Source organism: Podarcis muralis, chromosome 13, assembly GCF_964188315.1.
Source record: "Podarcis muralis chromosome 13, rPodMur119.hap1.1, whole genome shotgun sequence".
Taxonomy (NCBI): domain Eukaryota; kingdom Metazoa; phylum Chordata; class Lepidosauria; order Squamata; family Lacertidae; genus Podarcis; species Podarcis muralis.
The window spans coordinates 24,804,830-24,819,100 of record NC_135667.1 but is presented as its reverse complement, the minus strand read 5'-3'; the positions used below and the strand labels follow the sequence as shown (position 1 = coordinate 24,819,100).

The window sequence follows — 14,271 nt, the reverse complement described above, 5'->3', positions numbered from 1 at the left end:
GGGCTGCTACTCTGCCTATGCCTGACAGAAGGAAAGCACACCTTTCAAATAGTCTTCTATGCAGGGGGCTAGACCATGTAACTGAGCTGAATAAGTTTAGAATTCAATCTAGACCCACTCCCCCACTATTACCCCGAAAGGTCCATTGTAGATTTAATCCCAAGCATTGCTTATTTCTTTTCTCTATAAAATAATAGGACAAAAAAGTACAAACCAAACCATTGCTTAAAGAAAGCAACAGAGAAAACATTTTTAAAAGATTACCTCAGACCTAAAAGTTTTGCCAGGGCAACCTTGAGGTCCTTATTTCTGATGCTGTAAATTACTGGATTCAGCATGGGAGGAACCATAGAATATAGTATAGAAAACACCAAATCCAGTTGTGTGGCAGTATTAGAGGTGGGTCTGAGGTAAGCAAAGCCTGCTGTAAGGAAAAATGTGGATAAGACAATGAGGTGGGGTAGACAAGTTGAGAAGGCCTTTCTTCTTCCCTCAGCTGAAGGGATTTTCAGAACAGCACTGAAGATGTGTACATAAGTAACAATGATGAAAATGAAGCAACCAACCCCAACAGTAGTACTAAGCATAACAATTCCAATTTCAATTAGGTACAAGTCAGAACACGCAAGCTTAAGTAACTGTGGGATTTCACAGAAGAACTGATTGACAACATTGGAACAGAAGGGCATTGAAAACGTTCCACCAGTATTTAAAACTGCATTTAGAAGACCACCAAACCACACACCAGCAACCATTTGGGTGCAAGCTCTCCTGTTCATTATCATTTCATATTGCAGGGGATCACAAATGGCAACGTACCGATCATATGCCATGACTGTAAGGAGGTAAACATCACATCCAACAAAGAGGAAGAACAAGAGAACCTGAAAAACACATCCAAAATATGAAATGTGCCTTGTGTTCATGAGGGAATTGGCCATGGATTTGGGAATAATAACTGAAACAGAGCCAAGGTCCTGCATTGCCAAATTCACCAGAAAGAAGTACATTGGGGTGTGTAAGCGGTGGTCGAAAGCTACTGCCAAGATTATGAGAAGATTCCCTGTCACAGTTGCTAAGAACATTCCAAGGAAGAGAAAGAAGTGTAGCATCTGCAGTTCCCGAACTTCTGAGAATTCCAAGAGAAGAAACTCAGACACTGATGTTTGATTATCCATTTTTTACTTAATGTTAAGTAGCATGGCAAGCCTGGAAGAAAACAACAACTCTGTATTTAATTCAGTTTGAAGCAGTTTGTTGAATAAATATCAAACCATTTATGAACACACAATTAGAACATTTCACACTAAATGTATAACTATCATATGTTCAACACTAAATCATCTAGCTTTTCTTTGTGGCTTATGGATATTTTGAGGGCCCATGTGAAGTGAGCCTTGGCCACTGAGGGATGGGCTTCATGAAGGAGAAGTTTATTGATTAGAGATAGTAGTAGGTTTTCACAAAGGAATTGGTTGTACACCCTGAATCGCCCAACCCACAGGAGATTATTCCTTCAGTGTTGATGTTGGGTGGCATTTCCATGCACTGCTCTAGTTTGCCAGAAGCGGCTTAGTCATGCTGGCCATATGACCCGGAAGCTGTACGCCGGCTCCCTCGGCCAATAAAGCGAGATGAATGCCGCAACCCTAGAGTTGGTCATGACTGGACCTAATGGTCAAGGGTCCCTTTACCTTTATGAGGTGTATAATTTCTCTAAAATCCCTCCAGAATGCCATCTTAGGGAGTTCTATGACTGGTTGACACCCATCTGGGAATTCGGAAAAAATACATCCCCCCTGAATCTCTTTAACAGGGTACCCCGAAAATTTGACCCATGTATTGGAAGTGGTATTTCAAGCCACCACTCTACCAGACTAAGGAGCCCGCACAATGCCCTTTTCTGCCACCCGAGTTGGCCCCACCATGTTCTGCCTTTCTGCTTTTCAGCAACAATGGGGCCTCTGTGCATCACATTGTATTATACTGTTAGTGTAGCTTCCCAACATGCACTGTAGCACTATGGTTCACTAAAATGTTCACTTTATTTGGGCTATTTAGGAGATGCTGTTTCATTATCTAAAGGGTACGGATATTCTTAGCCCAAAATAGAGCTTGAAATAAAATACGTGTTAGCTGATGTATTTTGCTATGTATTCCCAAACAGTTTTTAATGATGCTCAGTTCCCAGAGAAGCACTGTAGGTCTCAGGTTGTTCTTGTTTCCCTTTCACACAATAAAGGGAATATTGGCATTACTTAAAGACTATTGCTATGTCTCCCTTCCCAGTCTTACCTCAGATGTAGAGGAGGATGTATTCAAAGAGTACGAAGAGGAGAAGCAGCTTGCCTCCCCATTCATGCAAAATGGAATGGAGAATTCTGAGAGCTTCGACTTTGTACTCATTTAAATTTTGCTTGTGTAATTCTAATTAATGTTCTATAAAGAGTCTCTCAGTTGGTCACAAACTTTCAGGATAACATAAAATAAACACATATGTAGTTCCTTAAGGTTGGATTGTTGTCACCAAAGGCTATAATAAACTCTTTTAAATAATGCAGATTAATATATTTCCACTTGGATGACATATGACTACCCCTCTGGAAATGATCTGAATACTGCATGTTGTAGGAAACAGAATTAATCCGTGTAAGAGCCAGTATCTCATATTTGGTTTTCAGATTATAGTACTGTTTACCTTGCCAAATGAAAGTATCCCATTAGCAGTTCCTCTATAGGCAGCTCACATGCTCTGATTTAAGTGGGACAATCATTTCAAGAGAAGAAATGTAGGGATTTGATGACTAGTTAGTTAGTTAGTTTGTTAAAGAAAGACATACATGTCCAGTCATTCAAGGTAAAATGATATTAATAACTTACTATTTTTCTTCATGTCAACTCCCCCCCCCCCCAAATTATGATGTCTCTTCCTCTCTGTTGTCTTTAGATATCCATCTACCCATACGGGCACAGCTGAAATTTTATTTATGTTCCCTCACCCCACTCCATTGCCTCCCACCCTCCAAGGCAGTGAAAAGTCTGCTTTCATTGGCAGTACAAAATTGTCCCTATATTGTTATGTTTGTTGTGTTTCCCTGGCACATGCTCCCAAGAGTTCAACACAACTGGGCAAAGAACTCCCCCAAGGAAAATAGATTTTCCGCTATTTCTGAAAATATAATTAATAGATAATGAATGTATGTGAGAGTACACGAACATTTATTTATTTATCAATTCATTACATTTATTTGCACTATACATTTAAAACAGTATCAGACCACTAAGCAATCATCACATAGCTACAATTTCCACATTTCCCTGGAAACAGGGCTTGTTTAACCACTTTTAGAGTTCAAACTTTGTGAAGGGAATATGGGTCTCCTAACAACTCTCAGCAGCCCTAACAAACTACAGCTCCCAGAATTCTTTGACTGTTTAAAGTGGTATAATAACACAATATAAATTTTAGCCCTTTAATCCACATATATTCCCACTGTTCCAGCTGAGATTTTCTATGAGGTTCAGAGGCTTGTCACTGTCAGGAGCTTGTCCTTCACTCGAGTATGACCCTGGCAGAAACACATGCCTGACTGGCATGTTCTCTCCCTCCTGGTCTTTCGTTCTGAAGCTTCAGAAGCTTTCTTCTGCCTGAACATCACAGCGACCAATGCTAATAGACATCAGCACACTTAGGGATCCTCAGAGTGTTCGCAGTTTGCGTAACAGACCTCATCAACTCAGCATTTTGGCTAGTCTACTTTATTTACATATAAACACACACAGAGCACTGCAACATGGCTCCCTCTCTCTCTAGCATCAGACAGCAAAAAGAAAACGAACAAAGGACAATAGTCCCACTTCATGGAACACAGTAACACAAACATCCTGTCTCCGTCACTTCCCACTCTGTGGAGTCAAAACATACACTGTCATGTGATAGACAAAAATCCCATGACTGAAATCATGGAGCAGGAATTGTAACAGTCACATCAGATATGAGGGATGGGGCTCTGGATCATGTGGAGGCCAACTGCAAATGGTCTGCTTAATACTTTGAGAGTAATCTCACTCAACTTCATAGAGACTTGAATGCCACAACTGTGGCAGTTCCATTTGAGGTGTCTAATATCTTATGTGTCTGAGGTAGAGACAGGAAGTGTAACCTGGCTGTCCTACTAGATCTCTCAACAGCTTTTGATATTATTGAACATGGTGTTCTGCTGAACAAGCTCTGTGGGATGCTATCATGAGCACTGTCACAATGGCAACATTTCTACTTGCAAGGTAATGTCCAGAGATGTTATGGTGTCCTGCAGGGCACTTTTTTCTTCTTCTGGTGTTTTATGAAGCTAGAAATTCCATTAACTTGCAAAACCAAAATGGCCACAACATTTTTGTTTTTCCACAAGCTGCCATTATCACCCATTACTGAAGCCTTTGGTCCTTTCTGTAACAGTAGTAGCCCCAAATCTTACAACAAATAGTTGCAAAGGCAAATGCTCGAGACCAGTAAAGCAATGATATGAATAGTTTTATCATCAGATTTCCTACGCATGCCACCTTAAGCCATAGCTCAATGGTCGGCCACATGCTTTTAATTCAGCAGGTATCAGGTTCCTCAGCATCTAGAAGTTGACTAGAAAAGATCCCCATCTTAAACCCTGTATATTGTCTATGAGTCATTGTATGCAATATTGATTGTTTTGAACGCTATGCCATTGTCAGAAACTCCTATAGATAAAGTTTCTCTTAATTACGTTAGGAGAACATAGATTGTAAAATTAATTTTTCTACACACCTGCACTCATGGCTTGAAGTGCCTTGCTGAGGCCAAGTCCTCAGGGAAATTAAGATCATATTAACAAACCACCTCCTGATGGTTGTGTTAAACTCTTACTGCCAGTAAAGATATGATTTCCCTGCCTCAGCAAGAGCAGGGGAACACTTATAATGCATCTTAGCACACTAGGAAACACTTAGTTCTGGGAGCAGAAAGTGCACGAGAAGCCAATAGAAATCTATGGAATAAATGTAAGTCATTTATCTACTTAATACTTTAGAAAATGGCAGATATATACTGCACTTTTTTCAAATTCAATATATAAAAATTGTCATTCTCTGCATTGGGATACATTTTAGGTATCACAGAAATACAGAGGGTTTGTACAGCAGAAACAGCTTAGATTTAGATTAGATTTATTAAATTTATACATTGATTCTCAATAATAATAAGATCTTTTGATGCTATTTACAGGTTACTACTGGAGTGGTACAGCAGCTAGCTTTTTAACATTCTGTCATTACAACCTTAATAATTCTGTTAATCATAAATCAAGACAATTAGTGAATATCCTGTCTGACAAGGGATACAATGTAATGGAATTTCAGGATATTCTGGTCAAAAATGGCTGCGTAATAGATGTTTTTATCCAAGTGTAAACATCCTGCTTTTGGTGCCATGATTGTGCTCAATCAAAACATACTGTACACTTCAACAATACTGCAGGGTATGTTACACAAATGATGGGTGTTCATAAACTTTTGAGATCTCAAAGTTCTTGCCTTAATGAAGCATTTAATGAAAGGTACATGTTATCCAGTACATGTGTCAAAGTTATTCAGGGATGCCTTCAATCAAAAGAGGTAGGGAATTATGCTGGGATGATCAAAGGAAAAAGTAGGCGCACGGGGGCTAAATTGTAAGGGAGCATAATATGCAAGACTGTAAAACAGAGCTGAGGAACCTGTGAAACTCTGGGTGTTTCTAGATTACGATGCTCATTTATTCCTGGCTATGCTGGTTGGCAATGATGGGAGTCCATCCAACAAGATCTGGAGGGTCACAAATTCCTCCTCCCTGCTGTAGAACATGCTTACTGCTTAGATAGTGCATAGGCTATGTAGGAAACTTAGTTTGCAGGTTTCTGCTTTGTAGCGCATTGTAAATTTGTACGTGGCTTACCTCTATACTTAAACTGAAGTTTGTGTTTCAAACCAATAATCTGCTCTCATTTACATTGCTTATTTTTACTTCACCATTCAGCCAATCTGGCAGTGCAGCTAAGAAGTAGTAAAGCCTGAATTATTTGAATGGCCCAGCAACAGCCCTGTGAACAAAGTCTTGCCTTGCTGTTCTTACTATTTTGTTCTGTTACAATCAGTGTAGGAAATGCCTGTTTGTGAGGGGCAGAATACGTGTGTGTGTGAAGTGTATGCATAGAGTTGTTGAGCTTTTTAATTAATAACTACTGTGCTGATAAACCAGAAAAGTAAACCTTTGGGTTGACAATTTTAATCCAAGGGCTCTCATGACAATCTTGTGATACTAAGGGTAGTAGGCCAGTGGGGTTTAAATTTAGTCAAAGCCAATAATTAAATGTCCTACACCAAATCTGTAATTCAGCAGAGAGGAGATTAGCCTCTAAGCTCAATGGAGCATTTGGAACACAGGATGGAACAGGAAAAAATTGCTTTAGGAACTTAGACTGAACAGCTTGTGTAGATCCAAGGTGAGTGCCTGGGCAAATCTGAGCCCCATATAATAAATGTGCTACGGCTTTAAACACTTCAAGTGCTGATGGTATGTGATTGCCAACTTTTGTACAGAACACGTGTGTCAGAATTTTGGTGCTTTGAGACTTTTTTCCTTTTGCATATTTCTGATGTTCTCCCCATTACCCTGTTGACTGAAAAATAAGGCCAAGGTATTTAAAAACTTTAACTTGTTTGATCAACTGATTATCCATATACCATCTATGGGCCCTATAGTTTCTTGAAAACACCATGGCATTCCTTTTCTTGTAATTCACAGCCCACTGGTCTCTTTGGCAGTATCCTGTGAATGCCCTCATCAATCTTTTTAGGCCCACTTTTGTTTGAGATAGAAAGACTGCATCATCTGAATATAATAATATAGAGATGGCTTTTGTGGCCAATTTAGGGGCATGATACTTTGGGGATGTTCAACTCTGGACAATATTTATATATAAATTAAACAGTGTGGGAGCTAGGATACAACCATGCTTAACTTCCTTTGTGGCTGCTACAGATACTATGGGCTATCCATTTGTAGAGCTGTTACGATATAGAAGCAATGCGGCCGCGAGCAGCTGCTAGCATGAAAGCAAAACATAATGGGAATGTTGGGACTGTTCCGTGGGAAACCGAGGGACAGTCTATTCACAGTGCTGAGCACCGGATTTAGCTCAGAGTGTAATATGAGCTGTACAGGAAGTACAGGAGGTGGAGTTTGTGTTCTCTATGCTGTTGGAGTTTGAACAGAGCAGACGTGTTTTTCTGTAATGCTGCAAAGACAGAAATAAAGGCATGTAAATACATTTCTGTCTATCTCTTTCCCCTGCCCGGGGAAGCAGGGAAGAGTCGTGTGTTCTTCTCACGTTGAGGAGGATCGCCGATCGCGACCTAGCCTGTATCCTGCTCGGGAATGCAGACAGGGAGGTCACCAGGAGATCAAGCCGGGTGCCTGGAGAGTGGCCAGTTTCTCCTGATAAAGGCTTGATTTCCTAACAAGAGCAACACATTTTCAGCACAGTGTTTTTTAAGAAAACTCCCAAAATTGCTGAGGTGTTTTGTTGTTGTTGTTGTTTTTAGGAAGTTGCTTAACACAAAATGCCTTTGAAATACCAGTAATGGGACATATGACAGCCTGTCTCATCGAATTTGAATGAAATGAGTGTTATGTGGGGCTGTTTTTATCCCAAATGAGGTTGGGGGCCTGTTAAGGTGCCTATATTCAAATGCTGAAAGAAGTTTAACCTATAATAACAGCTCAAGGTTCTGAGTGTTTAGAAGATCAAAGTAAACCCATATTAAATGAGCAGCAGAACACTGATGTTAAGGAAGCAGTGGTGAGTCACTATCTCTTGTAATAACACATTAAAGTTTTCATGTATTGAAAGGTTCACTTCTAAGACTTGTGGCTTATTTCCCTTATCTTTTTTAATCCCCCCTGACTCTCTTCTGAATTAAGTAAATCTTGCTTAGTAAATTATGCTAACAGTTATCTTTCTATTTTGTTCCAGAGGGTGCAAGGATCTTAGTGATTTGTTTTTATAAAAAATGGATAATCAATCTTCCATTTCTGGATTTCTCCTTCTTGAATTCTCAGCCGTCCGGGAGCAGCAGATTCTACACTTCTCTCTGTTCCTGATATTGTACCTAGCAATTATCTCAGGGAATCTCCTCATCATCTCTGCAGTAGTCTTTGACCACCACCTGCACACCCCTATGTACTTTTTCCTAATGAATTTGGCCATCCAAGATCTTGGCTCCGTTTCTGCCATCATACCCAAATCAATGGCTAATTCTTTCCACAATACTAGATACATTTCTTATTCTGGATGTGTCGCTCAAGTGTTCTGTTTTGTTTCCTTTGTGGGATCCGATTTCTTTCTCCTCACAGTCATGGCATATGATCGCTATGTTGCCATTTGCAACCCACTACAATACGAAATGGTGATGAACAAGGCAGCCTGCACACAAATGGTTGCTGGTGTTTGGATCACTGGTCTTTTCTATGGCACATTGCACACTGGAGGGACCTTTGCAGTGCAGTTTTGCTCCAATATTGTCAATCAGTTCTACTGCGAAATCCCAGAGTTACTAAAGGTTTCCTGCTCTGACTCATATCTAGCTGAAGTTGTCATTCTTGTGATCAGTGCAGTTATAGAGTTAGGCTGTTTTTTCTTCATCATTGCAACATATGTACTAATCTTCACTGCAGTGCTGAGAATCCCCTCCATCCAGGGAAGGAAAAAGGCCTTCTCCACCTGTCTTCCACACCTCACTGTATTTTCTGTATTTATATTCACTGGGTGGTTTGCCTACCTAAGACCACCTTCTGATACACCATCTGGTCTGGATTTGGCATTAACTGTGATATATACCTTTGTTCCACCCATGTTGAACCCAGTGATCTATAGCATGAGAAACAAAGATATCCAGGTTGCCCTAGCAAAGCTGTCAGCTTCACTGTCCTCTTTTTGCATGTAACTGTGGATTTTGTGTTTGCTTAAATACCTTCATTTGTGTGGAAGGCAGTTTAAAAAATAATTCAGCTGGAGATATTGCTGAAATAGATGCAAAACCTGGCTCTTTCGTTTGAGGATCTGGTGACTCTTTAGGCTTTTTAAATCTTGTTCCAAAATTATATGCACATAAATCATAAAACAGGATATGACCACCAAAAATGGGTTATGACAGGAATTCTAAACCTATTTTTTATGCTACGAAATAAGAATTCATTGTCATTAGCAAGTAAAATGAATTCTTCAACAAAGCAACTTGGAAAACACAGAATAATAGTAGTGCCTGCTTATCAACTCCATATTGCAATGTATGTTGTACGTATTTCCCGTCCGTGTGTTGTTTCATTTGTATATTTATTAAAACGACACCGTACAGTGTAAAAATTATCTTTCGCCCCTCTTCCCTCACCACCTTCACTTTTGGCAAATCGGATCCTCCTATTCGAGGGTCCGCGTTGCACACAGGCTCAGGACCCCCCGCCCATAACCATGGGAGAGGAGGAGGATGATCCCAAGCCTGCAGTGGCTCCACAATCAAGCCACCGGCCTGTTGGCCAATTAGAGAGTGGTGGCATGATCGTGGGGGCCTTTAAAAGGCAGTGGCACATTGCCACGGCCATCATCTGGCTTTGTGCTGCCGAACACCCGCCCATCCACCCTAGTTTCAAGTGTCTTTTTTGGCCTTGCTCTGGACTCCGGTTGGTTGCCTGTTTTGGTACAGGGGCTGGGTAGGAATTTTTCCATTTGGTGGATTGGCACTGGCCATTTGGTTTTTGCCTACCTCTTAGCAATCGTCACAACTTTGTAAGGTTTGGCGGTTAGGCATTGGCTTAGTGAGATGTGGGGGAGGGGAGGTGCAGCCATCACCTGCCCCTCCAGGTAAAAGGGTATTCTGTTAAAGGAATCCATGGGTCTGGATCTCATCCAAAGTCTGCTTGAGGGGCTAGGGCCATGCCAGACCCAACAGGAACCCCAGGATCAGCTTCAGTTGGTTGCTATTGATGGAGCTCCCTTGGTTGGTGGTTTACCCTTTCAGACTTTCTGCAAGGCAGGCAGGAGTCAGTTATAGTTATTGCCAAGGCCTAAGCCAATACCACTCACATTTCTGTAATCAATAAAGTCATGGCCTAAATTTTGCCCATTAACCTTTAAACTAAAATTCTGTGTCATTGTGTTTTTATTATTCCTGTGGGGTGCGCCTGGGCCTTGATGCGCAACAGATTTTCCATTATGTCTGTTTGTCACACTGTATTATAGCAGTGATCAATATTCATTAATTGCAAGGTTTTCCAAGTTCCATTACTGCTCTAGCTGCTGTTAATAAATGCCTCTGCTATATCAGTCTCTACAGCCACAGTAGGCACTGTAACTCTACAACAGTTTCACTATGCCACCAAGGGAACACTCTTCCAAGACAGAGGGATGTCAACAACATCTGCAAATGACATTAATCAGCCTTCTTAGTGGTGACCCCATGGTTTATTAATTCTGTTCCAAGAGGAATTATGACCCTCTTTCCTCAGGGCATTACCACAACAGACTGATATCAGATCCTGATATTCTGTCATTCTTTAATGAAGAAATTGTAGCTTTCTTTCATATATATATGGTGTGCTTTCAAACTGCTAGGTTGGCAGGAGCTGGGACAGAGCAATGGGAGCTCACCCCGTCACATGGATTCTAAGCACCAACCTTCTGATCAGCAAGCCCAAGAGGCTCAGTGGTTTAGACCACAGTACTACCCGCGTCCCTACTACCGTAGCACTATGTTGACAAGGGCTCTATGCCTTAATACAGGGATGGCCCTCCAGATGTTGGATTCCCAACTCCCATAAATCCTAACCAACATGGCCAATTGTTAGGGATGCTGGGAGTTGTAGTTCAGCAACATCAGGAGGGCTATGCCCAGTCATGCAGATATTAAAAGGCGCAGATAAAAAGCTGGCCATCCTTGAAGCCCAATTTAAATATGTGTGTGTGTGTATGTGTTTGATTATGACTTACCTCCAAAGGTTTAGAAATGTAGCAGGTATCAGATTTAAATGAAATGCATGCAATAGGAGCACATCAGCGAAGCATGCATCCCAACACTCAGTAAGCCACTCTGACCAGATTGCAAATCTTTTCATAGGTAAAAATCACTCACATCTGTTCCACTTTGGACACCACATTAGCAGTAGTTTCAGATGTACTTTCCAATTTGTATGAAGATGTGGACAGGATCCTTAAAGTATTTAGGGCAATCACCTGCACACTCAGTCCTCACCCATGAGAGGACAGACAGCCAAGCGCATAAGAAAAGCATGTGCCAATGGGCTATGGTACCTTCAAGGGGTGAATAGTTTTACCAGAAAACTGCTGAAGAAGATTGTTGTTGAAAGGCCTCTGTCTGAACTCACCATACTGGATAATTTCTGGCTACTCAGCAATTTATCTGGGGGCAAGCATGCAATGGTGTCTCCCTGCCAAAGGTTTGTGGAGGATCAAGATAAATTTCAATCTGATTTCTGGCCTGACTTTGGTACTGAAATGGATTTGGTGGTTCCCAACTCTTTTTTGCCCTTGAACCATTTGAATATTGCTTGACAGGCTACTTAATGATTTTTCTGCCTGTTGTAGCAATTATAATGTGCTGTGCTAGATGTTGTATGATTTTTTAATTTTAATTTTACCAACGCTGCATAGACCACCTGAATGAATTTCACAGGGCACAGTTTGGTTACTGCTCTAGACAATTTTCACTAGGAACTAAACCCAGGGAGTCCTGTCTCTGGTGGTCTGCTGAGCCTGTCAACAGCTTTCAGTACTATCCATCACAATATGGTCCTCATGGACCTGCCTGGGATAGACTCTACTTGTTTGCAGCAGTTTCAGTCCTTCATGGAAACACACAGTTCTGGAAGATGGTACTGAGAACGATTGCTCATCTTGTCTCCCACGCTGTTCAACATCTAGATGAAACTTACCAAGATTTAAAGATTATGAGTTCAGTAGAGGCGTAGGAAGGTGTGTGTGGTGGGAGCGGGCTGCCCCAGATGTCACCACTGAGGGGGTGACATTCGGTGCATCACCTGCCCGTGACTCCCAAGCCTACCCTGAGCCATCGAGGGAAGCGGGGAGCTGCGCCGCTTTGCCGGCAGCCTTCCCCCTTTGTTTTGACAGCTCGGGGGAGGCTTGGGAGTTGCGGGCGTGTGGCGTGCCATTGCCCCACACTCCCGGGCTGCTGGAGGAGGCAAGCCGACAGGCAGGGAGAGGACGGGAAGGAGGCAGGTGAGCAAACAAGTGGAGCAGGGAGGGAAGGAGAGAAGCAAAAGCTCCCTCAACTCAGGACCCAAACCCTGGAACACACAGGAGGAGAGGTGGCGTGTGAGAACAAAGTTTTTTTGGGGGGGAGTTTTAAGTGCTTATGCTCACAATGTTAAATAAATAAACCAGAAAATGACACTTGGAACTGTATCTTATTTTTCCTTCTTTTAATAATTTCAATCTGAGGGGGGGTGACAAAAAAATTTCGCAGCGGGTACCACCTGACCTTGCTACACCTCTGCTGCCTCCACCCCCACAGAGTTTTGGAAATACAACTTCAGGGAATTTACGCCATGGAGGCTTAGGGGAATGGTGCTGGAGGGTAGAAGCAGAATACTCATCCCTGATGTGCCCTTCTTTATTTACTTAGCATAAGTACGTAATGTGTGAAGATGGGTATTTATGTCATACAGGAGGAAGATGATTGAACTAAACTTCCTGAATTCCCCATATAAAAGAGTCTCTATAGCCAAGTTCCACCTCCATATCAGCAATATCAATGGTTGAGATATTTTTAAACTGTTTTCCACATAAATAAAGGTAGCTAAATGAACACAAAATCAACAGCTACACAAAAAAAGAGCACACTGAAGCTAACAGCTTTGCTAAGGCAACCTTTATATCTTTGTTTCTCATGCTATAAATCACTGGGTTCAACAAGGGTGGAACAAAGCTATATATCGCAGTTAATATATAATTCAGAATAGATGGTTTAGATGAATTAATATATAATTCAGAATAGATGGTTTATCAGAAGGAGGTCTCAGGTAGGCAAACCACCCCGTGAACACAGAAAATACAGTGAGGTGTGGAAGGCAGGTGGAGAAGGCCTTTTTCCTTCCCTGAGCTGAGGGGATTCTTAGCACTGCAGTGAAGATTAGCACATATGTTACAATTATGAAGACAAAGCCACCTAACTCAGTAACTAAAGTAATTGCAAGAATGGCAACTTCAGTTAGGTATGAATTATTGCAGGAAATTTTTACTAACTGTGGGATATCACAGTAGAATTGATTGACAATATTTGAGCAAAAAGAGGCTGAAAATGTGCCTCCAGTGTGCAAGAGACCAAAGCAGAGACCAATGAACCAAACACCAGCAACCATTTGTGCGCAGACTTGCCTGTTCATCACCATAACATATTGTAACGGATTGCATATGGCTACATACCGATCACATGCCATGACTGTTAGGAGAAAGACATCAGATATTTCAAAGAAGACAAAAGAGAAAAATTGAACCACACATCCAGAATAAGAAATGAGTCTGGTATTGTTGACAGAATTGGCCATTGATTTGGGAATAATGGCAGAAACAGAGCCCAGGTCCTGGATAGCCAAGATCATTAGGAAGAAGTACATTGGAGTATGTAAGTGGTGGTCAAAAACTACTGCAGAGATGATAAGAAGATTCCCTGATGCAATTGCTAGGTATAATATCAGGAACAAAAGGAATTGTAGAATCTGCAGTTCCCGGATTTCTGAGAATTCAAGGAGCCGAAATTCAGAAATGGAAGATTGATTATCCATTAAAAATAAACAAATTACTATAATGCTTGCCAACTCTGGAAAAAAGCAGAAATATAACACAGTTACAAACAACTGCCTACTTTATTTTGTAGATATTTGTGTGAGGGGGGAAAGACAGAAAGACAAGGGGAATAAATTATATTCTTAGAAGTGAACCTTTTGATGGCTATAGGATAAACCCTAACACTCTTGGCCATCCTTGCTGCTTTTGGGCTTAGGGGATGATGAGGTTAAAATATTACTTAGAGGACAGAGGACTCTCCATATCATTTCCTTATTTAGAATACACAATGATTAGAAACTGCACTAAGGCATCAGAATTGAAATAACATTCTATTTCAGCCTAACTTTCTACTTCTTTTTATGGATAACAACACTGAAAAACATCA

The 14,271-nt window shown here is 41.2% G+C and overlaps 3 protein-coding genes across 3 annotated transcripts; 1 reads left to right on the top strand and 2 right to left on the bottom strand.

Moving 5' to 3' along the window:
* Positions 1 to 260: 260 nt before the first annotated feature.
* Positions 261 to 1,178, bottom strand: LOC114582660 (olfactory receptor 14J1-like). The gene has a single exon (XM_028703847.2). It carries the CDS (start codon positions 1,176 to 1,178, stop codon positions 261 to 263), a length of 918 nt encoding a protein of 305 aa, XP_028559680.2.
* Positions 1,179 to 8,070: 6,892 nt separating this feature from the next.
* On the top strand, positions 8,071 to 9,012 carry LOC114583042 (olfactory receptor 14A16-like). Its single transcript, XM_028704390.2, has one exon. It carries the CDS (start codon positions 8,080 to 8,082, stop codon positions 9,010 to 9,012), a length of 933 nt encoding a protein of 310 aa, XP_028560223.2. The 5' UTR covers positions 8,071 to 8,079.
* A 3,908-nt stretch (positions 9,013 to 12,920) lies between these two features.
* Positions 12,921 to 13,882, bottom strand: LOC114583043 (olfactory receptor 14A16-like). Its single transcript, XM_077918219.1, has 2 exons — positions 13,110 to 13,882; positions 12,921 to 13,074 (listed from the first exon to the last, which is right to left on the bottom strand). Exons 1-2 carry the CDS (start codon positions 13,880 to 13,882, stop codon positions 12,921 to 12,923), a joined length of 927 nt encoding a protein of 308 aa, XP_077774345.1.
* Between the last annotated feature and the right edge of the window lie 389 nt (positions 13,883 to 14,271).